This window comes from Gossypium arboreum, chromosome 13 (assembly GCF_025698485.1).
Source record: "Gossypium arboreum isolate Shixiya-1 chromosome 13, ASM2569848v2, whole genome shotgun sequence".
NCBI classification, from domain to species: Eukaryota; Viridiplantae; Streptophyta; class Magnoliopsida; order Malvales; family Malvaceae; genus Gossypium; species Gossypium arboreum.
In genome coordinates, this window is record NC_069082.1 from 779,574 (window position 1) to 807,132 (window position 27,559).

A 27,559-nucleotide genomic window follows, 5' to 3' on the forward strand; every position below is an offset into this window, starting at 1 on the left:
TTATCGAAATTGTTCAATATTATTATAATTTTACCGCTAGAATGGGTGATGAAATGTGTATTATTAGAGGAATGTTGATGAGTTAGATAGCTCGTCCGACTGGAATTGAATAATGATTTTCATGTTTTTATCCGACTTGGCTTGATTCAAATTTTGGAACCAGCCTGGTAGATGATTATATGAATTTTTTTTAATGAAGAAGATAAGGGTTGTTTAAGGATTGAATATAATTTCTTTCCTTAAAAAAGTATTCTTCTTTCTCTCTAGGAAGTCCCTATACTTCTATCTTGTTTTACAATCTCAAGGTGGAGAGCATCGATGCCGGCATTAGTCAATTCTTCCGGAAAGGGCTCTGTTCCTCTGTTGCTCAAATTTTTGATATTTTGACACTTTTGTTACCTCAAACACCTCTATTTCACTCGCTCTATTGGTTGGAAAGGCCCTCCGGCGACCTGTTGTTGGTTTCTCCATTGCTGCACTGGAGGTTAGCTAGTGACCCACCCTACCATCACTCGGATCTCCAAGCAAAGATCTTGAGTGGTTGAGTCCTCGGGGTTTTAAGCCTTAGTTCTTGATTATTGTTATGGTGGTGGTCAATTCCTTGGCTGTGGAACAACTGACCGCCATCCCCTTGCAACCATGAGCTTCACTTGATGCCGAACTCCAGCCATTTTTTTATAGGATGAAGACTAAGCTTCGGAATAATAATTTTTGTGGTCTAAGTTTGGGTTAAACTTGAATCTTGTGGGGGCTTCACCCTTCCCAGCAGCTAGGAGTGTGGTCATTTGGGGGGCTTGTTTTCCCTCCTATTTTCATTCAAGCACTATTTAACAGCATTTATGGAGAGGTTAGATATACTGAACAAGAACATACGGTATACGCAATTTTTCAAGTTCTTTTTCTTCTTCTAATGTCATATGAACTTACATTTTCTTTTGTACCAAACAGATCTATAAAGGATTATAAACATTAAAGCTTAGATCTTACAGTTCCCAAATCATCAAATACAATCATAACTTTCCCAATTGCTTTTCTATCTTTAATTGCAGAGAATGCAAGGTTGCCTGTCATAGACAAGTAATCAATAAGCTTTGATATATCAACCCGAAGTAGAAAACTTGAAACTATGCCTACAACAGTGAAATTTTCAGATTATCTACTAACTTGGAAGGAAAAAGATAAAATCAATCGAATAAATCAATTAATCCCTTGTAAGCACCCATCATGAGATTAAGCTTATGAGCCTCTGACAAACTACAAGCTTTCATCTTGGAGCACAAGTAAATTATGATAGTTCCAGGAAATCATCAGGACCTATGCTGCTCGGACTGTTCATTCTTTTTTAAGTACTCGTATCGGACACTTGCGTCTAAACTCATGGATACGGAGATATAACCTCCAAGGATCCTCCAAATATATGGACAAACATAGAAAAGCCTAACCATATCTGTTTAGGATACTCACACTCAAGTCCGAGTAATATATATCTGGACGGTTGAAATAAAACCGATCCATCTGCCCCAAAGTGAACAACCCAAATGAATGCTACTTCTTCGCTTGGATCAAGATGTAAATCTAATGTGATGAATGGTACTTTGGTTCGTCCCAAGGCTCTAGTCACTACATGCAACTCTAAGCATTGGTTCAACCGGCTTTCAGCAGAGCTACTAGGCTTGTATCAGCTTTCAGATTTAAGACATCAATTTCGTACTTCCTCTATATCATTTCTATAATTTTCCTTTAAACAAAAGAATAATTCATAAAGGAGGAAAAGGGGAAGACTGGTGAGAGCCCCTCACCTTGGATAGGCTGTAAGTATGAGAAATGTGAACAGTAATCAAGCCCTTTTCCATCCATGAGAGTAACTCCCGGACTGAATCCTCGAGCACAGCCGGTTGATGTATTCTATAGCTACCCCAATAGAACCCATGAACTGTCCAATTCTGAGAAGAATAAGATACACACTTGAAAAGGCTATTCAAGACAAGCAACAATAATGAGTGAGTGTATCGTACTACTAACTCGTTTAACAGGTTTACCACTGAGATCTGCCGCACTAAAGCTATATTTACCGAAAACTAGTAAGGTAGCATAGTTTGGCATGTGATGGATCGATTTGAGAAAAAAGAGAAAAGGTGAAGTACCTTAACAAGAATGATATTAGCTGGGATGAATCCAATGACAAGAATCTGAGCACCCCAATTCAAGAGCTTCCTAGTTTCTTTAGCAAGGTTGCCACCAACAGGATCATAGAGAACATCAACCCCTTTGAGGTTCCTTGACTTGAGGAACTCCTTTATACTCACGGTTACATCTTGATTCATCAAGTCTACCACATGATCGACACCCAAGGACTTTAAAAGCTGAACCTTTTCATCTCCCCTGAAAAAAAAAAATATAGGATTGATGTACCCTCTTCATGTAAAATTGTAGGGCTCTAGGCAAAGCTAAAGAACATTAGTTCATAGGTCAAGGGTCGAGTCAGGTCATACGCAAACTGTTTGGCTTGCCATGGTTTTGTCTACTCAAACACTATCAGAAGCCCTACCTCTATGAACCTATGAGAACTGAAGACAATATCTAACATGTAAAAGGCGCGACCCCTCGACAGATAGCAACACTCAAGTCTTGACATGAAAGAAAAAGTTCAACGCTACTAATAATCTGACAAAGAAAGAAAGAAAAAAGAGGCACCTTGCAACAGCAATGACAACCGCGCCACTAGTCTTGCCGATTTGAACAGCAGCAAGGCCAACGCCTCCAGCGGCACCAAGAACCAGCAATACCTGCTATCTCCTTTAGCAGCAAAACTCAGAATATCCACCAATCAAATCAATCATTATAACTACGAAATAACTCAACTCAATAACTAACTAAGCAATGAAAATGCACACATGAATTCTCGAATTTAGGTGCTCAAAGTCTAATGGCCTCAGTCTTGCAACACAAGCAAAGTCCCATTCATAGGACAAGCAAAATTAAATTTGTTAGGGGGAGGTAGACTCTTTCCGGAAAAGTCTTCAAAATGTCGTTAGTTGGGAGTTGAAAAAACTCCTCAATTACTGGTATTGTTGTCAATTGAGGTTTTGTCTCTCAAATCCACAGAGATCTCCAGGGTCTTGAGAGGCTAATGAGGCTGCTCTCGCTCTATGAACCTAGAGCCGAATATGAGACGGGGCAGGCAGGTGCCTTGGCCCCAGAAATTCAAACTTTCAATTCAATCCTTTTATAAATAGAGAAACTATAAATTAATATATAGTGAAATTGCACTTTGATCCTATAAAATGAAAAATTTTTAATTCAGTCCTCTTATAAATAAAGAAATTATAAATTAAAATATAATAAAATTGCACTTTAGCTCCCCTAAAAATGAAAAAAAAATTATTTAGTCCTTTGAAAATGATGAAATTATAAATTAATACATAATAAACTTATATTTTGATCTATGAAAAATGGGGGGCATGCCTGAGAAGAAGTCAAGTTAGCCCTATGAACAAGGGCTAAATGCGAGGTCCCAAAGGCAACAGGAAGACCAGCAGCTGCCACCAGATCACATCCTTTGGGCACTTCAAACCTAATCAACAGATCAACATTAATTAACCATTTTTTTAAAAAATTCACATTAGGAATGAAGCAAGGAAGGGCCGAGACTTACAGTCGGGACTGGTCTTGGACGATGAAGGAAGCGAAGGAGCCTATGGGGGAAACATCGCAAACATAATCACCAACCTTAAATTTAGTAACGGAAGGGCCAACGGCATCGACAGTGCCGGCATAATCGGAGCCTGGGATGAAAGGCAAGGGATGCTTCTCCTGGTATTTGCCTAGTATCTTAAGGTAAGTAGCGAAGGTCAAGCTGGTGGCTTTAATTTTGATTCTTACTGCTGTGGGTGAGTCCAACTTCGGGATCGGATGGTTCTGGGTTAACTCAATTGGTGGCTCAGATGAGGATGTTGGATCACCCAATCTCTTGCACAACAGAGCTTCCATGTATGTACTTGAAACTGGACTCAACCTTTCTTATTAATTTCAATTATTGCACGGTAAAAAATTAGAGTAATTATTGAGTTTTACTTCAACATCATCGAGATTATTGTCAGTCGTGAATTTAAGTGCCACGAAACTTATTATCCATTGACTACAAGTAACTCTATGCATCGTATAAAGAAAAATAATGGATATTAAAAAAAAAGGACACACTCACTGGTAGTTGTGTTCTATTCTGGTTGGTGTTATCAATTATTAGACATCGACGGGTGTTGTTTCGGATTTGGTTCCAGTTTTTTCAGACCCTACAGTTCAGACAACAACAATGGTGGACATGGCTTTCATCTCTTGAATCTTTATAAAAAAATCGGCTTTAAATTGAATTGAAGAACTCAGAATTATGAGTGTAGCAGCAACGGTGTTTCAGTACTACTTTCAACATATACCAAATGGAATCGCCATTAGCAGAAACACCCAAAGTCGTCGAACCTATAATGATTTTTCCCATCCCAGTTCCGGTCACCGGAATCTAACTCTAGCGACCACCGTCCCCCATGCTTTTTCTCTTTCCGGCTCCGGCGCCGGTGCCCAATACTCGTCAGCAGGTACGGTTACTATCCTTTGTTTTCCTCTTTTTTTCCTTAAAGCATGTTGTCATGATACACAGGGAGTGGTTTCGGATTGTTTAAGACAGTTGAGAGGATTTTCAGACAGAGTGAACAGTATGGTATCTTGAGAGTGCTTTCCCATTTCCAGGTTAATTAAAGGGTGAATATACTTGAGAGGTCCCTCTATTATAGAGACTTGATCCAATTAGTCCTCTATAATTAAAAAATCAATTTAGTTCCTATATTATTAAAAAGAATCAGATAAGGATAAATTGGAGTATAATTAACATTTACTATAAAAAATGTCATTTACTTATTCATAGAGTTGATATTTTTAAAGTCTTTATGTTTTTGTAAATATAATCTTTTATTTGAAATTGAAGTGCAACTGAAAAAATAATTTTCATTACATAACTCTGTTACAATTTGGTACAAGAAATTAATCTATTTAATAATAAAGGGACTATTTTGATCCGGTCTCTATAATATAGGAACTTCACGGTGCTTTAACCTTAATTAAAGGTACTTAGTTCTTCATAGCTCCTATGAAACTAGTTAGCTTACTAAGTAGGAGATTTGTTGAGTTATGGTAGTCTATTGACCTGGGGAAGCTAGAAAGGTTTCGGGCGAGAAGTAAAATATAAATGTTTGGAGGGGTTAAAATGAAATTTTATTGCTGTATTAACTTATATTCTTACAATTTCTAAAAGGGTCCTAAAGCTATTTTACTAATTTTGGGAGAGTTCAAGGCTACTACCAGCCTCCTTTAGCTTCGCCACTGCTTTTGACAAGTGTGTTTGAGTTGTCAATAACCACGTAACACGACCCAAACGAGTTGTTTTTAATAAACGAGCTTCTCTGATTAAAGTCGTTGATTTGACGAGAAAAGCAGTTCTTTTGTAACATACAAAGTGTTTATCTTTGTTTGAATTCCTATACTAATGTCTCGGAACGTACCGTTATATATTTGTAGGCGAATTAGTGGATACCGGAAGGAACGAGAGAAAGAAGAGAATTGCAGGCGTTGATCAAGATGAGTTGTTGGATCCAAAACAGTTAGCTGATCCAGACAGTTGCTTTTGTGAATTTCAAGGGGTCGAAATTCATCACAAGCTATATGAACCGGAGTCACGTTCTTTGGATAACTCCTTATATGGCCAACACGAGGCTCAAACACCATCGTTGGAGCTCGGTCTTCCTATGATTCTTCTACACGGTTTTGGAGCTTCTGTTTTCTCGTGGAACAAAGTTATGAAGCGTTTGGCAAGCCTCACAGGCTCCAAAGTTCTTGCCTTTGATAGACCGGCATTCGGCTTAACTTCGAGACACAACACTTTCGAGACTCAATCTAGTGATGCAAAACCTTTGAATCCTTACTCCATGGCATTTTCGGTGTTGGCTACCTTATACTTCATCGATTTCTTGGCTGCTCAAAAGGCAATTCTGGTGGGGTATGTATCGTTCTTGTTCGTTTGTTTCTGTTTTTCAGTTTGAAACTTTCATGAACACTAATACCCTTCGGCGTACCAGGCATTCTGCCGGTTCTCTTGTAGCAGTTGATGCATATTTTGAAGCTCCCGAACGTATTGCTGCTTTGATACTCGTTGCCCCGGCAATATTAGCTCCCCGTGCTATTCCTAAGGTTGTTGACATTAAAGGAGACGGATTGGACTCGAACGATCAGGGGAAGCCGCAGTTCAAACTTTTCGAAATTTTGCACAAGTTCATCAAATATGTCACACAATCAATAGCACAAATGATGAAACGTATGGTGGATATGCTCAATTCTCTTTATAAGAAAGCGCTTTTGTCTGTTCTTCGATCCGCCTTCGCTGTAATGCTGGTATTATGCACCATACTCGAATCACTTACAGGCTTTTGGCTAATGGAAGTGCAATGAAGCTTACTGTATATATTTTCTTTCTAGGTAAGGATGATAATCGATAAATTCGGTGTTGCTGCTGTAAGGACTGCATGGTATGATTCTAAAAAAGTCGATGAACACATCATAGATGGCTATACGAAGGTGATTTATTCTTTATCCCGGGTAGATGGAATGAATGCTTAGATGATTGGTATTATTATTTGCTGTTACGGTCGTCGAATCGTAGCAGTTAAATCTCGATTTTTGTCTATGCAGCCATTGAGAACTAAGGGTTGGGATAAAGCTCTTGTAGAATTCACTGCAGCAATGCTTGCAAAAGGCGAGTCTGAAATGAAGCCACCATTGTCGAAACGACTGCACGAAATCTCCTGCCCTGGTAATATTACTCGAAACCATAAACTCATATACTGCTAATTGTTTCTGTAGTTCGACACAAATGTCCAAATATTACCGGTTTCACTCTTTTTACTATCTGAATGAAACATAGTTCTGATTGTTACGGGCGACACCGATCGAATAGTTCCTTCTTGGAATGCCGAGAGACTTTCACGAGCCATTCCTCATTCGAAGCTCGAAGTAATTAAGAATTGCGGTCACTTGCCTCACGAGGAAAAGGTCGACGAGTTCGTTAGAGTGGTCGAGAAGTTTCTGCAACGAGCTTTCGGTGGTTTAGAGGAACCATCTCTACAAGCAGTAACCTGAAATCTGTATTAGGATAACATCATGTCTCTTAGAATTAGACATCACTGTGTTCATGTTATAGAATACATCATGTATGTAGATGCTGAACATTTTGTAAACAATGGCGGATGGCCATTGAATGAATTCTCTTAACGATAGCATTGTAAAACATAGTAATGGAGGGAAGTATTGTCCCCTACCCATGGATGCCTAAAATAAACTCGAAAAATGAATGATAGAAACCGGCAACAACATCCAGTATATTCGCACTCATATATAATTTACTTTGTAAAACAATGATATTTTAATTATTTCTCAATTGAATTGGTGTAGCTTACAAATATGGTTTATATTTACAATCTTATTTTATTTTGGTTAAATTTTGTAATTAGTCCTTGTGTTTTGTAAAATTGTAGATTTAATCCGTGTTATTTTATTTGGTCATTTTAGTATTTTTACTTTCCAATTTTAAAATTTCATTCCTTATTCCACAATAATTTTAAATTTATTAAGTAAACTTCTGTTATTTTTAAAATTTGAAGTTTTAGACATATTATCATATGTGTAATGTTATGTCTACTTATTATTTTTCGCATATTATTCACTAAAATTCTAGTTAATGGATTAACCACGGTCATTTGCATCAAGACTAACATTTGAAAATTCAAAAAGTATAGAGACTTAGAATGATTCAATCGGAGAAAATGGACTAAATCTATAATTTTACTCGTAGTACAAGATTAGTAATTGAATTTAACCAAATAGATTTAATTGCTATTGTTTGGATCAAGATTAAAATTTCAGAATTTAAAAAGTATAAAAATTAAAAGTTACCGATTCAAAAAGTATAGGAACTAAAATAGATCAAATAAAAGTACACGAACTACGAGCCCGTTCTGCTTAGCTTCTCAGATGAGCTTTTACAATAAAAAGCACTTTTTCCTTAAAATCATTACCAGCCAGACATCATTTGAGAAAATTTTTTAATTTAAAATAAGTACTTATTGACAGATGAAAATTTTAAAATTTTTAACTTTTTCTCAACCAAAAGTGCTTTTGGCTAATATTTACATTTTTAAGCTTATTTTTGTCTTCTTCCAAAAATGTTAGAATACCATGTCTAACTAAATTTAATAGATAATTAATATTAATTACTTAAAATTTTAAAATTAATATTATATATTAAAATATTAACAATAAGTTGTAATAAATTATTTTTATATTCTTGCTAAAATATCATAATACTAACTAATTTGAATATTATTTAAATGTATATTTGTTACTTTATAATATCATGTCTAAATAGACATTTTATTTCTCAAAAGTACTTTTTGACAGCAATACTAAAGATTTAAATTTTAAACCAAACTTCTCAAAATCACTTTTTTCATAGCACTTTTCAAAAGCATTACCAAACTAGCCATATATCTACAACTTTTGCAAAGTACGAAGGCTAATAACAAAATTTTGGACTAAAATTTAATTTTTTTAAAACAATATATTTATTAATTAAAAAACTTGAAACAACATGAAATAAAAATTATAAATTTAGTCGAAGGGTGGTTAATAATTATTTGGAAGTACAATTATCGTTAATTCAGTTCGAAATTGGGTAATTAATTAAATTAACCAAAATTAATGATTAATAATACAAATTATGTGTAGTTTTAATTCACTTAATTCAGATAATTCGTCAAATAAACATTATCAATTTTTTAAAATATGTTTTGTACTTATTTTAACAAAAAAATATAAATTTCGATTAATTCGGTTAACCGACCAAATTAACTGAAATATTTCGATTCAATTATTTTTAAAAAAACATATAAATTTCGATTAACGATTAAATGATTAAAAAATCACTTAATACTAGTTCAATTCAATTAATGTTTGAATATCTCTAATTATTTCAAACTTTAGCTCATTTCGATAAATTATATGTTTGCGACCATAAATACCACCTTCTGCCATCTGGTGATTATTGGAAGTCTATGGTCTGCATAATATAAACGAAATATGAATCTTTATTCATCAACATCTATAATCATTACATTACCAATAAGATGTCGTAGATCGATGAGAATATTTCACATCGATTGAAAATGTACATTTTAGTAACAAGTAACCATAAGACTGTTCATAAATATATGTCTCAACCTCCTTACGTAGATTACTATCAAGGCTTCTCCTTCACATCATTAATGGCGAGATCTGCTAAATTGTCATAGATTGATGAGAGTATTATGTATCGATTGAAAACCTACACTTTAACAGTAAGTATCCTATAAGAGTGTTCATATGTAATTGTTTCAGCCTCCACACGTAGATTGATCTGTCAAGACTTCTTTTTCACATCATTAATGGCTAGACCTGTTAAATCTTCCATTTTTAACCATAAAAAGAGTCTATAAAATAATTATAAGAAGAAAAATAAAAGAGAGAAAAATTAATACAAAGTTAAAATATAATAATAAATTTATCTTAAGATAAAGCAAAATAAAATATAAAAAAAAAAATTGAACTTTTTGTCAAACAAAATTTGAAATTTTAATTTACACATTAACCCATGTAAAAGAATGGCAGCGGCAGTATATTTGAATATAAATATGATTAATTTATTTAGTTTATTCATTTTCCAATTCGAAAATTGAAAAGGAGATCGAAACGGTATGCTAACGGGAATCTGAGAAAGAAGAGAAGATAAGAAGAAAAATTACCTCTTTATCTTCCGGTACGCACTACATAATCGCTTGCTGTACATAATAGTACTAAGCAAGCCCTAGATTTGGAGGTTTTAGGGGGTGGAGGCGGCGGCGGTGGCTGTTAATTTTGATGGGTGCTCAACTGGCAGCACCACCACCAGCAGCGACTATTGGGTGTTTGCTGAATTAGGGTTTTTTGTGTAGACCTTACTTAGATTCGAAGGATAAAACCACAAAAAAAAAGGGAAAGATATGGATGGTGGGCGGAGATTAGCGGTTAGCCCAAGGCCTTGTAGCGGAAGGAGAATAGTCGCATCGAAGAAAAGAGGGAGAGCCGATGGGTTTGTTAATAGCGTCAAGAAGCTTCAACGAAGAGAAATTTGTTCAAAGCGACACCGTGCTTTCTCCATCACCGACGCCCAGGAGCGTTTCCGTAACATCCGCTTGCAGGTTCTTTCTTTTTTCCTTATTTAACCTAACCTTATTACTTAAGTTCTTTTGCTATTGCACAACTTTAGCAATTTAAGCTTGATTCTTTGTGTTCTATTTATATGAAATTAGGTTTTCGAATATAAGATCTCAGTTGAGGTTTTCATGCTTCCAAAGAAATGACCATTTTAATTGTGGTAGGAATAAAGGGAGTAAATCTTTTGCATCATTAGTGTTCAAATTGGTTTAATAAACATAATCTCTGTTTAATAGTGTACGCTCTAATCACAGTCATAGATTTGGTTTATAGTAGATGACTAGATTGGAACGCTACCCTTTCGATTTACCTTATTATTCCTACAAGCCTGATCCAATTTCGTTGTTTTTGAAATTTTGATGCTTTTTATATTTATGGCTGTTTAAGTTTTTAATATGATTAAAAGCAAAAGAAAAAGGCTTGAAACCTTGGAATTTTTGTGTCAAAGGTTCCTGATGTCAATTTTAAAATTTCCTTGAATGATAAAGCTGAATTGAGGAATTTAAGTAATATAAGCTCGAATACTTAAACTTAGATGCTTCGTTTCTATTTGCTGGTATTCAGATAATCATGTTACATTCCTGCTATTTAAACTGGTTCATCTTTGGTTGAACAGTGATCTTTGTATTTATCTCGATATTAAGTAGGAAAGCATAAAAGGGCATTTCTTTCCTTTGTTTTGCTTGAAGTCTATCAAGCAAAAGGATTAATTTCAAAGTCAATGGATGATCTGTTACTTGTGTAGTCATGGGGTAGACCTTTGCAGTGCTGTTCTTATTGAGCTTGCTTAATAAATTCCTGTCGCTGATATGTTGCATATATATTTATAGGAGGAATATGATACTCATGATCCGAAAGGACATTGTTCGATGGTATTACCATTTCTGAGGAAGAGGTCAAAGATTATAGAGATTGTAGCTGCACGAGACATTGTCTTTGCTCTTGCTCAATCTGGTGTTTGTGCAGCATTTAGCCGAGGTGGGAACTGTGCTGTACACTTCTAAACTTGTTTTGGATGGTCTCTTTTCTTTTGCATCAAGAATTAAATTGGAGATCTTTTTATTTATTGTTGTTGGTTGCAGAGACTAATCAAAGAATATGCTTCCTAAATGTCACCGCTGATGAAGTTATACGGAGCTTGTTTTATAATAAAAACAATGACTCACTTATCACGGTCTCAGTTTATGCTTCTGACAATTTCAGCTCCTTGAAATGTAGAAGCACAAGGATCGAGTATGTCTATCTTTTTTAACCTCTTACAAAACCTTTGTCTTATCCTGATTTTATCTAAAAAGAGAAAAAGGGGGAAATTCCTGCATTTGGGGATGTTTTCATTCTGAAACAATACTTCTTATTCCTCGACAGATACATACGGAGAGGTCAACCTGATGCTGGCTTTGCTCTTTTTGAATCTGAGTCACTGAAGTGGCCAGGTTTTGTTGAGTTTGATGATGTAAATGGGAAGGTTCTTACATATTCTGCACAGGATAGGTAAGTACTCACCTATTGAATTTTCTTTTAGGCTAAAATATAACTAGATCTTTAACTAGATTCCTGAGTTTGATACATACTGTTTTTAATTTTTATCAGCATATACAAGGTGTTTGACCTAAAGAATTATACAATGTTATACTCCATATCAGATAGAAATGTTCAAGAGATTAAGATCAGGTAATGCTCCTTTCATGATGGTTATATGCTTTGATGGTGCCGTTTTGCTTTGATAGTGTCACTTTATGTAATTGACTTTATTTCCTTTGTTTATTTTTGACAGTCCAGGGATCATGTTATTGATTTTCACTAAAGTTGGCGGCCATGTTCCTCTTAAGATTCTTTCAATAGAGGATGGTACTGTTCTCAAATCTTTTAGTCATCTTCTTCACCGGAATAAGAAAGTGGATTTCATCGAACAGTTCAATGAAAAGCTTCTTGTGAAGCAGGAAAATGAAAACCTCCAGATTCTCGATGTAAGTATCTTTTGTAACCATTCCAAAAATAGAAAAGCTCGAAAGCTAAAAAAATCTAAACTGCAATCATGCAGGTACGCAATGCTGAGCTAACAGAAGTTCCGAAAGATGAATTCATGACCCCATCAGCATTTATATTTCTGTACGAGAACCAGTTATTCCTTACATTTAGAAATCGGACAGTGGCCGTGTGGAACTTCCGTGGAGAACTTGTAACTTCATTTGAAGATCACCTTTTATGGCATCCTGACTGCAACACTAATAATATATACATCACAAGTGATCAAGATCTTATTATCTCTTACTGCAAGGCTGATTCTGATGATCCATTGTCTGAAGGAAATGGTTCGTATTTTCTTAAATTTGTTTCACCATTATGCGTGCATACAATGAATTTGTTTGACATTCCTCGTGTGACAGGCTCCATTAATATCAGCAATATATTGACCGGGAAATGTCTCGCGAAAATACGAGCAAGCAACAGTTTCCCAGTGGAAGAACAATGCAGCTGCAGTGACAAATGTGGTTGCAGTTCAAAAACGCAGAGCAACGCGTCGAGAATTAGAAGCAGGGTCGCAGAAGCATTGGAAGATATAACTGCACTTTTCTATGACGAAGAACGCAACGAGATATATACGGGTAATAGGTACGGTCTAGTTCATGTGTGGTCTAACTAAGGGTTTGATTTTGGTTAGGATGTTATGTAATATTAGTTGAGTGGTTTGTGAATTGGGGCATTGTGATTCGCATGGAACTGTACCATTATTAACTATTATTTGTATCGAAAATTCATTTAGTTTCTGCTCTAAATGATATTATTATTAGGCTTTATTCACAATTTGGTCCTCTAACTATACCAATTTTCCCAATTTGGTACCTCAGCTTTTTTTTTTGTCCCATTTTGGTATCTAAACTATCATTCCATTAGATATTCTAGTCCAAAATATCAGGTATATATACATTAAATGTTTGAAATTTACTCTATTGTCAACCCCTATCTCTGGCAAAAGCTTTTGTTTATCACTGCGGCACTTGAAGCACAAATGTGCCGGTACTTTATTCAAATTCTAATATTAAACTAGTTCTTCAGTAGAAAAGGTAATAGTGCCTAATATGTTACAAGGATGAGTGGTGTTAAGTTGAATGTAGGTTTCGAGTTTCTATGGCAAACTGTACTGTTTATACGTACATTCTCAAAGATTGGCTGATATGCAAGATGGATTAGATGGGGACATAAACCAGGTGCTAGTGTTTGTTTTTTAATACAAACGACCGCAGCTTCACTTGTTATAGTCATCTTGGGAATCCATCCTTTTCTCCACCTCTTTCTTCACGTTGTGAGAGAACGTGGGGAGGTAGGAGAGAGAGTTAAAAAATTGTTCTATTTTAATTTAATTTAATATTTTTAACAATCATTTGTTCAATTTTCATCAACCGAAATAGTCAAGAGGGTGGTTTAGCCTTGTTGCCTATTCCATTAAGGTAGTTTTTCACAATTAGATTTTCTCAAATTTACTAATTTAATAAATCTTTGATGACAAGACTTAAGCTTACAACTTTTTTAAGATTTTCATCCAAATCTTAAGACACAAGCCTTCTTAAAAGAGCAAACAAAGAAACTATTCTTACAATATTAGAATGTTTGTAAATGAAGTATACAACTAATAAAAACACTTGGGCTAAGAAAATATAATGAATGCTCATAAGTGTTTGTAAGAAAAAGATGAAAAATTTAAGCACAAATGGTTGGCAATAGATTTTTTTTTTATGTTTCTTGATAGCTCTTGATCTCTTATAATCTTTCGTTGTTGTAGAAGCTTTGAAAGCTGGTATTTATAGTCTCTCATTGATTTTCGGCCCTTGGGAATGTTGGAAAAATGAATTGAGTCGTTAGAAGTGTAAAAACTAAAGTATTAATGATTCTTACAACAAAATGTATCGATACATTTAAAGGGTATCGATACTTTGACATTTAATGCCTAAATTTAATTATTGTTAAGTTTATATTTAGTAATTTGACAAATAACATAAATTTAAGAGCTAAAAAAAAAAAAGAAACTAAAACAACTTATTTTTAAATCAAATAGCGTTAATTTGTGGTTATTTATCATAATACTTTTGCCTTTTTAATTAGGTAGAGACAATAGGCCTTTGTGTTATCTTTAATTAACATGGAAGAAGATGTTTATATAAAGATAAAACAATTTATAATTTAGTAAAGGATTTAATAGTTTAATAGATATAACCTCCATATATTAATATATAATAAAGTTATAATATGAAGAAAATAATTCAACAGATGAGGATGAAAATCTAGAAGTCCCTAACCTATGGATACCGATCAAACAGTATCCTTATGGTAAAAGAAAATTAGAATCCATAAGGATCTGATTTCCAATCTTTGATCGTAATCCATAGGTTCGGGACTTCTATATTTTCATCCTCATCTGTTGAAGTATTTTCTTCATCGATTTATAACTAGTTACATTTAAATCTTCTTGATTATCGTAATTACTAGAACTACTACTTTCTCGTAGTATCATAATTTAACATATAGTGATAATTAAACCGAGTAAATAGATCTTTATGTTTTTCATAAAGTTCTTCTATTAATTTTAAGTATTCTATTCTTTCATTTTTATCAAGATTTTAGTAAATTTGACTTTCCAATGTTCTATTAATTTTATAAGATTGGAAATCATATTTTGTTGAGTAATATTTTTCTTCTCTATTTTCAGATTTTTATTTCTATTAATAGTAGAAGATGACTCTTCCAAGAAGTTTCTTCTTCTTCATCCGATAAAGTTAAAATTATATTACTATTACCATAATATAATGGACCTAAATCTATATCTGATTCCATATTATTATTATTAATAACCCGATCCGATTTATTATTGACTTGATAAAATTTCTTTAGATTTGTTGTTCAAATCTAATTTTAATATCTCCCATGTAATTTACTTTTTCTTCTATATTACCGATTTTATTATATATTTTATTATAATATATGGAGGTTATATCCATTAAACTATTAAATCCTTTACTAAGGGTCAAATATTATTTTCTTGTTTAGAATCTATATGCATAATATGATTGCGTGTTTTATCTTTATATAAACAATCTGTTTCTTCCATGTTACTTATCTTTGGTACCTAAATCGCTCATATATTATTTTGTCTTAACACACAAAGGCCTATTGTCTCTCACCTAGACTTAAAAAGGCAAAAGTTAGACAAAATAATGTATATATGGGTTTCAAGATAAATAACCACTTAAATTAATCGGATTATAAATTAAAGATAAGAACTTACAATGAGTATTATGATATGAATTCCTCCAAGAACCGTAACTCCGGAGGCCTTTGATACCAATTACAAGACTATTATATCTGAGTGCGGAAGATGGATATTTTATTAAAAGGAATGATTTTTACAAGGAAAAGTTGTTTACAGAGAGAATACTGAAAGTAAAAGGAAAGACTTCTAAACTATTTTTCGATGATCTGTTTAGGCTTTTTACATTGCTATTTATCGTAAAATTTCTAAACTCTATTTGATTTTTCTTCAATCCCGCACAGTGTTTCTAATAAGGATGAATTTATTGTTGCCTCCACGTATGTTGTCAGTTGCCTTTGTCATATCTTTGATCGTACATGGAGGCCTTGAATTTTTGTTTACCACCAATCTTGAAAATCAGCTTGAAAGTCTTCTTGACTTTCCACATGGTCTTTGTTTTGTCTTTATCCTTCTTGGATGTTGTCCAGGTTTCATGTTTCTATTTCATCCAGGTGTATGGTGATAGTCTTGGTGAATTCCAAGTCTCCCACGTGTTCTTGATTTCTTCAATTATTTTTGAAGGGAAATCGTCTATTTCCATATCTGCTATTTTCTTTAGCAGTTGTATGGATTCTTCATCTCTTGATTTCTGAATCATGCTGTTTTTATCAGCTACTATTCTTCTTCCATCGGTAGATAGTTTGTATGTTTGATCTTGAAGTACATGTCGAGCTGTTGACATTAAATCAATTCCGGCTTGGATTTGAAAATATTTTGGATTATTGTAACACTTGTCAATGGTTTTGGTCAAGTGTTTTTATCTTCTTTGGTGGCGATAAATAAGGACTATCAAACATTCGTTGAATAATCCATATTTGATATGGTTGATAGAATCGCTTTTTCAAAGAATTCCAATAAGACTACTTATTTGGATATAAAATAGTAATAAAATCATCTTGATATACTAAAAGTGACAATATAGCTTTTATAATAGCAAGAAAATCTTTTAATAAGTGAAAAGAAAAGTTTTGTACTACAATTTCTTTAACGAAACCCCATTCAATACTGTTTATATCAAATGGTTCATGATCTAATCTGAATTTTATAGTAGGAATTTCTTCCCCTATATCATTTAGATAGACATATGATTGTAAAAGTTATTCAGAAAAGATTTTTTTATATTGAGTCTGCTGGTTGCAGATAATTTTATTGATTTTTTCAAAAAATTTTGCTGGTAGTATTTTCCTAGCTTTATTATATAAACATATTCTAAACATTTTATTCATAATGGGACTATTTGTTCCTTTATGAATAAAGTATTGAAATATATCAATAAGATTATTTATCTCATTGATATTTGTATACTCTATTTCGAGTTCTTGCCAATCTCAGTATAAAATGACTTTTAATAATAATTCATGTGCTTCATTTTCTTTAGTTGTTTTTCAACTAGAAATTGTGAAAACTTTGTAAGAGCTCGTCTAAAATTTGCTCTTTGTTCTAAAATATGGGTTTTCCATATTTCATTAATATATTTATAAATTTCACTTGGTAATCCCGGATTATAAAAATCTTTTATTTCGGAATTTGTTGTTGTTTCAACAAATTTTCGCTCCTTTATAACTTCGAATAACGGCTTGATATGTCAATTCGGATCTTGAGACCAAGGAGATTGAATTATTCTTTTGAAGGGTATTCGTTTACCATTCTTGATGCATATGATGAAGGAGATCCAGTTGGTTGTCTTACCATTGGATAAGGAACATAATATCCTTGATTAGGATAGAATCGTTAATATAGGAGTAAATCCACGATTGGGAGTCAATCCTTGATTTGGAGTAAATCCTTGATTAGGATTTATCTCGCTTTCTTTTGTTGGGTTTTTATGGACGATGAGTCCATTCCCGACTTGTTCTAGAGGTTTTTACCTCTATCCATAAGGCCTGCTAAGATAATCAAGAATAATATTATCAAGACATTTGACATATAAAACTTCAAAATTGAAACTACATAAATCATTGTACCATCTAATTCTTCTTGGTACACTTTCTAGAATATTATTAGTCAGAAATTGTTTGACTGCCTGGTTGTTAGTTTTTATAATAAAATTTTCAGATGCTAAATATATGAGAAAGGTTTTTATTGCCTTTTTAATAGCTAATAATTCTTTTTCATATATAGCATAATTAACTTCATTTAATTTAAATTTTCCAGAACTATATCCACATATTAGTTCTTTGTTTTTTGCTGTTTTAGCTTTTAAAATACATCCCCAATAATTTTCTGATGCATCGATTTCTAAAATTAATCTATCACCTTGTTTTGGTAAATAGACTTTTGGGATATAATTTATTTCTAATTTTATATTTTTAATAATTTCTGAGTCTTCTTTAGACCAGTTAAAAGTTTTATCCTTTTTAATTTTTCATATAAATCACCTAATTTTTGAGATAAGTTAGGAAAGAAGTTTCTTCCATAATTAACTATTCCTAAAAATTGTTGAAGTTGTTTTTGGTTTTTAATTTCTTCTGGAAATTCTTTTATTTTTACTATAATATGATCTTGTAGTTTAAGACCATCAGCAGATATATTTAAACCTAAAAATTCTATTTCTGTTTTTTCGAATTCTATTTTCTTAGGGCTCAAAATAATTCCATGTTTTATGAATTCTTGAGAGATAATATTTAAATGTTTTCTATGTTTTTCCAGTGTTTCTGAAAATATTAATATATCGTCTATATAAACTACACAAATTTTTTTATATTTATTAAATATAGAATCCATCCATCTTTGGAAGATTTGAGGTGCATTACATAACCCAAATGGCATTACTCTCCATTGATAATGACCATTAGGTGCACTAAAGGCCGTTAATGGTTTAGATTCATCAGTTAGCATTATTTGCCAAAATCCTGATTTACAATCGAATTTACTGAAGTATTTTGCATGTTTAGCTTGATTAATCAAAACATCTTTTCGTGGAATAAAATATTCATAAAAAATAGTGTTTTGGTTTAGTCTTTTATAATTAATTACTATCCTAGCTTTTCCTCTTTTATTTCAAAGATGGTTTCTTACCATAAATCTTTGGACTTGAGTGTGGACTATTAGTTTTTCTATTAATCTTTTTCCAATAATTCTTTAATTTGTATATCAAATTCATCTATATCTTGTTTAGTATAGATCATAGGTTTAATTCTAATTATTTTATTAGGATTCTTTAATTTTATTTCACAATATCTTGGACTATTTTCCCATAATTTTAATGGTTCTTCACTAAAATTATTTTCTAGAATTTTAAACAACCAATGATTTGTTTCTAGTTGTTTAATTTGTTCTTTTCTTATTGGTCTAAATCCTTTATCACATACAAATTTATGGTTTTCTATTAAAGGTATATCTACGAAGTTTTTTCATTGATAATATTACTAAATTTCTATCTATAGTAAACGGTAGATGATGATATATAAAATTATTTCCTAATAATATGTCTCCATGTATTTCAGGAAAACACAATATTTTAGGAATTACAAATCTTACATTATTTATGTAAATTGGTATATTTCTGGCTTTAAATTGGATTATGGTTTCTTTACCATCAATTCCTATAGCTCTGATTGGGTTTTTCATTAATTCTCATTTTTCTACAGAAATGGCATTTTCTCTACAACTACTTGTGGTAGCTCCAGTATCTAATAAAGTATGCAAAGAATATGTTTTATAGTCTCTAAATTGAAGTATAATTTCTATATATGTATAATATTTTCTAGGTTGAAAATTTGAAAATGTAATAATATCATTTTTTCGATTTAATGTAAATATCCACATTTATATATAAATTGATTTAATTCAAATAAATTTATTCAACTCACAAATGAAATTTCTCTTCATTCGAATGAATTTAATAAAATTCAAGAAATTAAAATTTACCGATTAACTCATAATTTCTTACTCAATGCAACTTGATTGGATGAAGTAAATGCACTCAGTTGTGGTGTGAGTTGAACTCGACTTGAGTGTGATGGAAGAATAAGAAGGCAATGGGCCATGCAATGATTATGAAATACCCTCTTCTTCTTTTTTGTTTGTTTGTTGTGTTTTATAACTACTTTACTATATAAATAAATATAAATATAATATAAACAATTAAATATTAAAAATATAAAAGTAATATATATTAAATGTATTTTTGTTAAAAATATTCTTTTTACGTATACCTAGAATTATCAACTCATAAATAAGAGAATAATGCGCTTCAGCATACTCCAATTTACGTTCTCTTATATTAATAATAATATTCATATCAATTAAACTACTACTCAATCAATTTTTAATTTAAATATTAAAATAATAATATATTGTATTAATTATGGTATAAGGTAAAGCTTATTATGAAATCTAAACAAAGGAAAAAGATGGTTGTCGGTGATGAGATATGATGATATAATTGATCAATTATTAATAATAATAATATTATTTTGTTTTTATTTATTGTAATAAAATCACGTGCTTCATCACCTTTTTTCTTTTCATAAAAGTGGTGGTAATAATAACAGAATTTGAAGTTGTTAAAAGATGTATTCAATAAGTTTGGTATTGGAATCCTTGCTAACGCTAATTTTCAGAACAGTTTTAAAAAAAAAAGGTTAAATTTTGATTTCAGTCCTTATATTCTTTGAACTTTTAAACTTTAACATTTACTTGAAAACATGGTTAATGAATTTCTGTTAAACTTTGAATCCAAGTCATTTTAATATTTAAAAATTTAATGAATAACATATATGGTCAACCTTCGTTTTTATAATCTCATTTGTTTGTTAAGATTTTGGCCGTTATAAAGAGATGGATGTTATACAATTATAACTGGTAAAAATAGCATAAAGACTCTTGTAGTAGGAGTCAGATTACATTTTGTCATATCTTTTCAAAAAATGAGTAAATTAATCATTATATGTAATATTAAAGAATAAATTGATCATTCTTTTAAAAATTTTATCTATTTTTTATTGTTAAAAATTGGTCTTTGTACGTAAGTATGACGTACATATGTCACGCCACGTGTTACTATTTGGTTATTCAGTTAGGCACATCAATTTTTAACATTACAGATAAATGGAATTTTTAACAAAAATGAGTAATTTGCTTATTGATATAATGTACAATAGACTAATTTTCCTACTTTTTAAGTAAGGGCAAAATGCAATATGACTACTAGTACAATTGAGATTTAAATTATATTTTGATAGAAATTACAAATATAATTTTATTTATTAGAAAATATTTTCATTTAATAGATTGTGGTTAATATTTTATTTATAAAAAATTAAATATTTTATTGAAATAATATCTTAACTAAAATTTATTATTTATATTTTATTTAGAAATAAAACTAATTTTACTAAAATTTGAGATAAATGATTGTTATAGAAAACTAGTTTTAAAAATAATATAAGCTATTATAAAAGGTAAAAATAAAATATCTAAAATGATAAAAGTATCATGGAGGCTATTGTATTAAGAGTTAGATTATATTTTGTCCATTTACTAAAAAAATTAGGCAAATTAGTCATTTTTATTAAATCAAAGAACAAACTGATCCATCTGTTAAAAATTTCAACCATATCTACTATTAGAAATTAGTTTATGTACGCTAGTATAGGTACTTGTGGCACTCCATGTGCAATTTTTTGGCAATTCTATTAACCATGTCAATTTTTCAACGGTAAGAATGGATGAAATTTTTAATAGAAAAAATTGATTTTCTCTTTGACATAACATATTGGAACTAATTTTCCTATTTTTTGAGCAAAAGGGGTAAAATGCAATATGAATCTAAATGCAAGAACCTCCATGACACTTTTAGCCATAAAAAAGTTCAAAATTCTAAAGAAAACAGGGATTGAGAATAAAATTAAACCAAAAGGCATTTACCCCATCCTTCCTATCCGCGTTTGTTTTGCTTTAAAGTGACTTCGAACTTATTGCATATATTCCCACTTTTACAAGTGAAATACCGATAATGGACATTAATTATTCTCACTATTACAACTATAACACTACTCTCTCTCCCACTCTCACAAAATTAAATTCTAAATTTTCATTTCAAAAAATTCTAATTTTCCACTTCAAAAGCTGAAAGCTGAAGGTGTGAAGAATCTGCATTCTTTTGTTTTCCGATTCTCTTCAGATCTGTTCAGCTTTCAAATCATTCTACGTTTAACCTAATCTAATTCTCGATTTTTACTTATTTTTTTGGGATTTTCTTTTGGTAGAGAAACAAAAAAGAACAAGAAGAAGAACCCATAGGAGATGGACGGAGGAGATGCGATTTTAGATTACGCTACCATTCAGATTCTGCCTTCTCAAAACAGGTTATTTCTCTTTTTTTTTCTTTAAATTTTCTAAAATGTTGCTACTGTTGGTAAGTTGAATCATGGGATCTTAAATGTTCAGTCTCATTATGTAAAAAAGATCGAGTGTAGGCTTGTTAGTTAGTCGAGTTTGGTTAAATTGAGTTAATCTAGTATTTTAGTGCTTGTAACGGTTGATTTCGATAGTTGTCAAATCAAAATCAAAATCAAAATAGAAAATTGTTTTAAATTTTCTGCAATTTTTCAATAAATTTATCTGTTTATTTTTTCAAGGTATGAGGCATATGCATGTCGTGGTAACAATGTAGAGAAACTGGGCGTCGGGGTTCTTCGAAAAATCTTGCCTCATTTGCCCGAGTTAAACAACTTGTACACCCATGGATCCAATTCTAATTCCAATGCTGCTAATTACAAACTGCAACCCCCCAACAATCTCAAATCTCCCACATGGTTTACTCTATCTACCTTCTCCAGGTTCTTATAAATTTTCTTATTCTACAAGTTATGTTGTTGGAAGAGCAATGGGTTCCTTCTTATTTTCCATTCACCCCTTTTACTTTCTCAGATTCCTGTGTTTTGTGGGTTCTATTGATTGTTTGGATACTGCTAAAGTTATTGAAGCTGAGATGTCTCAGTTGGAGGAGGCCAAAAAATTTCATCTTTCTCTATATGCTCAGGTAAATATCCTCTGTCTTTAAGCGTTTGGATTTGTTTATTTTATGTAGGAGATCTCACTTGTTAATCTTTCGTCTTCTCAGGGTCATCAAGATCATAATCGAAGTAGCGAAAATGGTAAAATCTCATGTTCAAGGGAATTTATGGAGAATCCTTGTTCATGACCTTGATATATTCTCTGTTATAATGTTCTTTAAATACTTTGACATAAGAGAAGTACTATTCCTTGTTTTGCTGATTTTTCTTACGTATTCATATAGAAAGTAGACCAGAATCTGCAACTTTAGTTTTTGATTGAGGTTTCTTTTTTAAACTAATTGAGGACAGAAGTAGTCTCCCTTGTTTGTCTTGCCAATCTCCTTAATGTTGTGATGCATCCATGCTATCTAAAAGCCTTGAGAATCTTAACTGTTCTCTTTCCTTGTTCAACAGATTTCCACAACTCAATAGACATGGTTCCAACATCCAAAGTAACCTCCATTCTTCACAACTTTTCTATTTGGTCTATTTTTCCTCTAGGTCCTTTAGGAGGTGATCTTATGATTCTACATTTATTTCACATGATAATTTATTGTGGCCACTAATATATGCATTTGACCTTAGCAGTTTGAAGTCCAGAATTCATCATCAGAAACGTCAAAGTATGTTCTCTCCATTAGTACATATGTGTAATATTTAGTTAATGTGTTTTAGACTTTTAGTTCTCCTGCAAATCCAACCAACCTTTGGCATGCTTTGCTAGGAATGAGCTTTTGCGTGCTATGGACTCGAGACTTGCATCATTAAGAAGTAAGTTAGTTGCAGCTTTTAACCAAGCGGTTGGAGAAACCTGCTCCGATGAAGAAGTCAATCATCTAGCGAAGTTTTCAGAAACTTTTGGGTCAAATGATGTAAAGTAAGTTGCCTCCCAAAAGAGAAGTGCATGGATCCTCTGAATTCTGATTTGCTCAAAGATTTTCCTTTTTTGGATAGATACTCAAAGAATTTTTAAATGCATACATCCCTAAACTTTTGCAACACTTACTGAGATGAATTTTAAGCAACAAATAATCTTGTTAATATCTACTGCAGGAATTTTTTATGCATGATTCTGGAGCTGAGAGACAAGTGCGAAATTGCTAATCCTCTGAATGATGTAAAGTCTTCATGCACTCATGCTTCAGTTAATGGCAGTATAAACAAGACTGATGGAAATAATAAAATTTCAAAGCCAGCAAGTTCAGAAACACCAGTTAAATATGGTGTTTCACCAGCAAAAGTTGCACAGATTGAACGTCAGAGCTCAACAGAAAGTGAGGAATCTTCTGACTCAAGTGACGAGAATCAAATATCTGCAGAAAGAAGTCGAGCTCTTATAAGATCTGCATCTCCTAGACGGTCTGCATCTCCAATGAGAAGGGTTCAAATTGGGAGAACTGGCCCGCGTAGAGCCCCTGCTCTGACAGTAAAGAGCCTTGGTTGCTTTCCTGCTAGAGAAAAGATATCATATCAAAGAGATGTAGCTTCAGCTGATAGTGAAGAGGAAGGATCCGGAAACATTAAGAAACCTGAGAATAATGTGCAGCGTATGAGTGTTCAAGATGCAATAAATCTTTTTGAAAGTAAACAAAGGGATCAGATTACTGATGCTCCAAAAAGGAACTCATTAGCGAACATCTCTCTTGGTCCAACTAAGTCTGCATTGAGAAGATGGAGTGCAAGTATGGGTGAATCAGCCGTCCAATGCCAATCACAAAATGGTTCTGAAGATCCTGTACCAGAGCCTTCTGATAATATCATTGATAATGATATTATGGAAAGGTCAACAGAAGTTAATTTGGAATCTGATACTAGGACTAGAGTGGAAAACATCAACGAAACTATTGATGTGAGGTTAGAAGGGCTGGAAGAGAGCTCATGTAGTCCTATAGATATTCAAGAGGTCACAGATATAATACACGAAGTGGAAGCTAATGAAACGTCAAAAACCGCAGTTGAATGGAGTCAACAGAAGGAAGAGGAGTTGAACCAGATGCATGAAAAAATGATGGTAAATCAGCTTGTTAGCTGTAGGAAGCCTCAATCTAAAGTCAGACAAAATCTGCCTCCAGAGCAGAGAGGTGGATTTTATCACAATTACAAGGAGAAGAGGGATCAAAAACTTAGAGGTGAGAATGCTGGAAAGCATGCTGAGAAAGAAGCAACATTGAGAGCAATGCTAAAAAATCTTGATGAGAGGAAAGCAAGAATGGCTTCCAAAAATGTGAATAATACTGGTAAAAATGAGCCTTCAACAAAAACCCAAATTTCTGTCAAGAATTCCCAAAAGTTACTTAAGAATCCTTCACAGCCTGCTAATACAAGGAAGGAAACCTCAAAACTTTCAATTGCAAAGAAGGCTTCAACTAGAGCATCCCCCTTGCCTGCTGTTCGTAAGTCTTGGCCTTCGACACCATCACCGAGAACAGCAGGGGCATCACCAGCTAGAACTTCTAGTGCAACCTCTTCTGCTGGCACTATGTCAACACGTCGGAAGCCTCAATCAGCGCAACCGGCAGCTCAACTGGGTCCTAAAGTGGAAAGTTCCCTGCCACAACGAAGAAATGCAAAGGCAACCCAGACTGATACACGAGGTTTAGTGGGTGTGAATGAGAAGCAGCAACAAAAATTGATCAAAAGCAGCAAACCAACAAAAAAAAAAATTGCAGCAGCACCTGGGGACTCTTCCAATATGCTTCGGGCAAAGCCTAGTTTGTATAACAAGGTAACGAAGAAAAGTAGTGTAGTTCCATTGGAATCAAAGCCATTTCTCCGTAAAGGTTCAGGATTTACGTCTACAGATCTTGTTAACAAGAGTAAAAATCCTTCTCAGTTGGAGGACTCTTTGAAAAACACTGAAAATTCTATTGATCCTCAAGAGAGTGATGTGATTGCTAATGCTTCTGTCTTGGTGAGTGAGCATCAGGATGCTTCATCACCGGACCATTGTGATGATGCTATTCAGTCAGAAACACAGCCGGATGGCCCTCCGAAATGTGACCTGATTGAGAGTGTTAAAGAACTTGCTCCTGATTTTGATGTTGGCTTAAAAGTTGTTGCCGGCCCTTCCCAATGTGAGGAAGAATCAACCATCTCACCAACTGCGTGGGTGGAAGTAGAAGAGCATCGAGACCTACCAAACCTATCTGATGTGAAAACAGCTGAAATTTCATCTTCAGCTGACATAGCACCCATTGTATCAGCAAGTCCACGTGTGCGCCACTCTCTGTCACAGATGCTGCAAGAAGAAAGTAGCGAAGGTTATATTACTGACTGGGGAAATGCTGAAAGTTTGCCTGCAATGGTCTACCAAAAAGATGCACCCAAGGGATTGAAGAAGCTGTTAAAGTTTGCTCGGAAGAGTAAGGGGGATGCAAATATAACTGGTTGGTCTAGTCCGTCAGTCTTTTCTGAAGGAGAGGATGATGCAGAAGAATCAAAAGTCAATACTAAGAGAAATTCTGATAATCTACTGCGAAAGGCAGCCCTTCACACAAAGAACCATGGGCAAGAAAAGACATTGTTGTCTGATGGCTTTGATCGTAATTTGAATTCTCATGAGCTTCCATCTGGTATATTTTCTCTTTATGATAATTACATGCTTATTTTCTGTCAAACTGTTTTCAGTTTTTCTCATATAGGTAGAATCTAGATGGTTATAGGTCAAAAGCATATATGAAAATTGCTTTAATGCTTGTGTCTCTTCTTTGCCCAACTTTCTGGAAATGCCAAAATATTTGTTAATATTCAAATTGCCCAACTTTCACCAAGTCTCATTATGAAAGTACTGTGGATTTTGTGTGTGCAGCTCAATCAGGCATCAGAGCGTTTAATACCCACAAATTGCACAATGGCAGCGTTTCAGCTGCAGCCTCAACTACTAAAGGTCAATTTCCTTCTTTACTCTAGTAGTTTCCTTAGTTCCTTTCTCCTTTCTGTTCTTTTTGGAAGGGTTAATATAACTTTTAGTCCATGAACCTGACAATTAGGTCCACTTTGATATTTGAACTTGACAATTAGATCTATTTTGGTCCCTAAACTTGGATTCCATCTAGAATTGATAATGTGTCACTCTGACATTGTCATGTCATCACTTGAAAATTTTTAAAATATATAATTTTTCTTTTTAAGCGATGATGTAGCATAATCTTGGAGTTTCATGTCATCGAACTGTTTACAATTGCCAAGTTCAAAGACAAAAATGGGCCTAGTTGTAAGTTCAAGTACTAAAGTTGACCAAAAAAAAAAAGTATACATACCAAAATGAACCTAATTGCCAATTTGAAAATCTAAATCCTATATTAACACTTTCTGGGATAATATTTTAATTTTCTTTTCACTACGACTGCTTGTTTTGTAGTTTAGAATTACATTCCTTTTTTTCGTCATTTTTTTACCAGGGACAAGGTCATTCTTCTCCCTTTCTGCATTTAGGGGTAGTAAGCCAAGTTAGATGACGCATCGGTAAAAGCTAGGACGATTATAAAGATCAAGGTTATTGTCGTTTGCGCTCCGATAATAGGCTACGCAAAAATATTTCCTCTGCATTTCTCTTATTATTATTTTTCTTTTTGTTGCATTCTTTTGCATGTCAGCTGTGAAGGTTCATCTCTATGTTGGTGGAGTGTTCTTGTAGATACCAGTTCATTGCGGTATAGCAGGATTTCCATCCTGTTAAACATATTGTTCCATGTTAATTACTATGTTGAGAACATAAGAACAATGATGAATTAATTGATTTTTCTTTTCTATGAGCACACATTATAACAAAATTGAATAGTTTCAAGCCTTGTACTCTGGAGTCCTCTATACATCATCTCTCAGCTAACTTCTTATTTCAGTCCATGGAAAGCTTTGGATTCTCACTTTTTGATAACTTCTAGCTTTCTATGTTGGGTAAATATATATGAAGGTACCTAAA

At 33.1% G+C, this 27,559-nt stretch overlaps 4 protein-coding genes across 9 annotated transcripts; 3 read left to right on the forward strand and 1 right to left on the reverse strand.

Moving 5' to 3' along the window:
* Positions 1-209: 209 nt before the first annotated feature.
* LOC108464119 (uncharacterized) lies at positions 210-4,045 on the reverse strand. Of its 2 annotated transcripts, none has more exons than XM_053023953.1 (6): positions 3,656-4,045; positions 3,466-3,574; positions 2,695-2,786; positions 2,145-2,382; positions 1,800-1,933; positions 210-1,064 (listed from the first exon to the last, which is right to left on the reverse strand). In XM_053023953.1, exons 1-5 carry the CDS (start codon positions 3,988-3,990, stop codon positions 1,838-1,840), a joined length of 870 nt encoding a protein of 289 aa, XP_052879913.1. In that variant the 5' UTR covers positions 3,991-4,045; the 3' UTR covers positions 210-1,064; positions 1,800-1,837. The 2 variants fall into 2 exon arrangements, with proteins under 2 accessions (XP_052879913.1, XP_017619709.1); XM_017764220.2 differs by having other exon boundaries at positions 1,800-1,943.
* Positions 4,046-4,387: 342 nt separating this feature from the next.
* LOC108464118 (uncharacterized) lies at positions 4,388-7,403 on the forward strand. The gene is made up of 6 exons (XM_017764219.2): positions 4,388-4,592; positions 5,569-6,046; positions 6,126-6,438; positions 6,523-6,621; positions 6,736-6,856; positions 6,968-7,403. The coding sequence occupies exons 1-6, from the start codon at positions 4,388-4,390 to the stop codon at positions 7,180-7,182; spliced, it is 1,431 nt and encodes a 476-aa protein (XP_017619708.1). The 3' UTR covers positions 7,183-7,403.
* Positions 7,404-9,568: 2,165 nt separating this feature from the next.
* LOC108461169 (uncharacterized) lies at positions 9,569-13,134 on the forward strand. 2 transcript variants are annotated; one of them, XM_017760899.2, is made up of 8 exons: positions 9,576-10,313; positions 11,160-11,307; positions 11,412-11,562; positions 11,695-11,820; positions 11,920-12,000; positions 12,104-12,296; positions 12,371-12,641; positions 12,717-13,134. In XM_017760899.2, exons 1-8 carry the CDS (start codon positions 10,116-10,118, stop codon positions 12,971-12,973), a joined length of 1,425 nt encoding a protein of 474 aa, XP_017616388.1. In that variant the 5' UTR covers positions 9,576-10,115; the 3' UTR covers positions 12,974-13,134. The 2 variants fall into 2 exon arrangements, with proteins under 2 accessions (XP_017616387.1, XP_017616388.1); XM_017760898.2 differs by having other exon boundaries at positions 9,569-10,313; positions 12,371-13,134.
* An 8,455-nt stretch (positions 13,135-21,589) lies between these two features.
* LOC108463861 (uncharacterized) lies at positions 21,590-27,410 on the forward strand. Of its 4 annotated transcripts, XM_053024205.1 has the most exons (12): positions 21,590-21,719; positions 21,847-21,945; positions 22,219-22,419; positions 22,511-22,622; positions 22,704-22,737; positions 23,053-23,090; positions 23,227-23,261; positions 23,363-23,515; positions 23,692-26,210; positions 26,447-26,524; positions 27,039-27,132; positions 27,234-27,410. In XM_053024205.1, exons 2-11 carry the CDS (start codon positions 21,884-21,886, stop codon positions 27,089-27,091), a joined length of 3,285 nt encoding a protein of 1,094 aa, XP_052880165.1. In that variant the 5' UTR covers positions 21,590-21,719; positions 21,847-21,883; the 3' UTR covers positions 27,092-27,132; positions 27,234-27,410. The 4 variants fall into 4 exon arrangements, with proteins under 4 accessions (XP_052880165.1, XP_017619320.1, XP_052880164.1 ...); XM_017763831.2 differs by having other exon boundaries at positions 27,039-27,410; XM_053024206.1 differs by having other exon boundaries at positions 21,619-21,945.
* The last annotated feature ends 149 nt before the right edge of the window (positions 27,411-27,559 follow it).

Coding starts and splice junctions, on each gene's coding strand:
- LOC108464119 (XM_017764220.2), bottom strand. CDS start 3,990: ATGGAAGCTCTGTTGTGCAAGAGATTGGGTGATCCAACATCCTCATCT. Junction 2,787..3,465: donor CTAACTTGACTTCTTCTCAG/GCATGCCCCCCA, acceptor AGGAGATAGCAG/GTATTGCTGGTTCTTGGTGC. Junction 1,065..1,799: donor ATACTTACAGCCTATCCAAG/GTGAGGGGCTCT, acceptor TGTCTATGACAG/GCAACCTTGCATTCTCTGCA.
- LOC108464118 (XM_017764219.2), top strand. CDS start 4,388: ATGAGTGTAGCAGCAACGGTGTTTCAGTACTACTTTCAACATATACCA. Junction 6,047..6,125: donor CAAAAGGCAATTCTGGTGGG/GTATGTATCGTT, acceptor TCGGCGTACCAG/GCATTCTGCCGGTTCTCTTG. Junction 6,857..6,967: donor GCACGAAATCTCCTGCCCTG/GTAATATTACTC, acceptor AATGAAACATAG/TTCTGATTGTTACGGGCGAC.
- LOC108461169 (XM_017760898.2), top strand. CDS start 10,116: ATGGATGGTGGGCGGAGATTAGCGGTTAGCCCAAGGCCTTGTAGCGGA. Junction 11,308..11,411: donor TTGTGCAGCATTTAGCCGAG/GTGGGAACTGTG, acceptor TGTTGGTTGCAG/AGACTAATCAAAGAATATGC. Junction 12,297..12,370: donor AAAACCTCCAGATTCTCGAT/GTAAGTATCTTT, acceptor GCAATCATGCAG/GTACGCAATGCTGAGCTAAC.
- LOC108463861 (XM_017763831.2), top strand. CDS start 21,884: ATGGACGGAGGAGATGCGATTTTAGATTACGCTACCATTCAGATTCTG. Junction 21,946..22,218: donor ATTCTGCCTTCTCAAAACAG/GTTATTTCTCTT, acceptor TATTTTTTCAAG/GTATGAGGCATATGCATGTC. Junction 26,211..26,446: donor TTCTCATGAGCTTCCATCTG/GTATATTTTCTC, acceptor TTGTGTGTGCAG/CTCAATCAGGCATCAGAGCG.